A 1920-nucleotide genomic window follows, 5' to 3' on the forward strand; every position below is an offset into this window, starting at 1 on the left:
CTAGCTTCAGGAAATATTTAACAGCTGCTCAAAATCAACTCCTGCCGTACAGCATGTGGCTTCGCTGTTTTTATAATTGTATAATGTCGCCTCTTCTGTGTTTTATTTGATAACGGTGAGGAACGGGTATGAATTCCATAGCTTAACCCTTTAATGCATACTGTAGCTGATAAGCTACAGACCTCATTTCTTCGATTTATTCCATATGGAGAAACATTTTCTATCAAATTCGTTATGTAGCTAAGTGTATACACTCCGCTGCAGTTTCTAGTAGTTCTTCATAGCGATCATAGATGGCAGGACGAGCTGAAGCAGTTCGACAGTGAGCTGTGTGGACATACTGCCAAGTGTGTGTTTTGGCGGAAAGTTGAGGTGTTTGTGCACTGATTTCTGGGTTTGAAAATTACTTTTTCATTTTGAAAACGTAAGTAGATATGGTGTAAACAGTTAATTCGAGTGTCTTTGCGATAGATTTGAAATGAGGCCTATTTTTGTGTATGTAGCTTATCAGCTACATTTTTCATTTACTGCATTTCAGGCGCTGACGTAAAAATGTCTCGAAAGAGTCAAGAAGAAATGCTTATGGAATGGTTAGAGATTCCACTAAGCAGTGATGACGATCTTGAGTGTTTCTCTGACGATTCCATTCAAGATGAGACATATGTTGCTCCAGAATCTGTTGATTGTGATAGTGACAGTAGTGACGAAGAAAGTCAAGTACCAGTAATTAGGACTGAAGATGTTTCTGGAACAAGACAATCTGATGTTATAATGAAGGAATCGACGTCACAGTTGTCTGATAATGCTCTGAAACTGCCATGCAGCAGCAAAAATGTTACCAAAAACAGCAGGAGTGTGGTTTGGAAAGATAAACAGTTGATTATTCCCGAACTGCAGTCAAAATTTCATGGCAATACTTCGTTACCAGAAGAAGTAATAAACTTAAATACTCCATACCAATTCTTCAAACATATATTTCCATCTAAATTGTTTGATCTAATTGTCGAAGAGTCTCATAGATACAGTGTGCAGTGTAATCCTGATAGACCAATAGATTTATCCTGTGATGACATAAAAAAATTTATAGGCATCTGCCTCGTAATGTCAATAGTTCATGTACCTAATACGAGGGATTACTGGGGAGAAGTTACTGGTACTCATCTGATCAAGACAACAATGACAGTGAATCAGTATGAGCAAATACGTAAGTTTCTTCACTTCAATGACAACAGTGCAATGATACCCAGGGGTGAAAAAGGTCATGATAGACTCTTCAAGATAAGACCCATAATAGAATTGATGAGATCTCGGTTTCAAACAATACCTGTTGAGGAGTGTGTTTCTGTTGATGAACAGATATGTTCAACAAAGGCTAGAAGTTATTTGAAACAATACATGCCAAACAAGCCTCATAAATATGGATACAAATTATTTGTTATTAGTGGCATATCTGGTTATGCCTACGATTTTGAGATTTTCACTGGAGATGAAAATGAACCAGAAAAAAAGAGTGACTGGGGAGGAAGACTTGGGAGCAAGTGCAAATGTTGTAGTTCGACTCAGTAGGATACTACCAAGAAATATGAACCACAAACTGTACTGTGACAATTATTACACAAGTCTGCCACTGCTTGTATGGTTACATAAACAAGGAATTTACTCACTTGGGACAGTCAGAAGAAACAGAGTGCCAGACTGCAAGCTCCCTTCAGAAGCTGAGCTGAAGAAAATGGCACGAGGTGCATCAGTAGAGCGCGTCGCAACAGTGGATGGTGTCGACATATCAAATGTAGTGTGGAAAGATAACAAGAGTGTGATGTTGCTTTCTACACTTGCTGGACAGCAGCCTATTCATGAAGCAGGGAGGTATGACAAAAAAACAAAGTCAAGAATAACAATACCTTGTCCACAAATAATTAA

The 1920-nt window shown here is 38.4% G+C and overlaps 1 protein-coding gene across 1 annotated transcript; it reads left to right on the forward strand.

Moving 5' to 3' along the window:
- The first annotated feature begins 552 nt into the window (after positions 1-552).
- Positions 553-1566, forward strand: LOC124593936 (piggyBac transposable element-derived protein 4-like). The gene has a single exon (XM_047132286.1). The coding sequence runs from the start codon at positions 553-555 to the stop codon at positions 1564-1566; it is 1014 nt and encodes a 337-aa protein (XP_046988242.1).
- Positions 1567-1920: the final 354 nt, after the last annotated feature.

This window comes from Schistocerca americana, chromosome 2 (assembly GCF_021461395.2).
Source record: "Schistocerca americana isolate TAMUIC-IGC-003095 chromosome 2, iqSchAmer2.1, whole genome shotgun sequence".
NCBI lineage: Eukaryota > Metazoa > Arthropoda > Insecta > Orthoptera > Acrididae > Schistocerca > Schistocerca americana.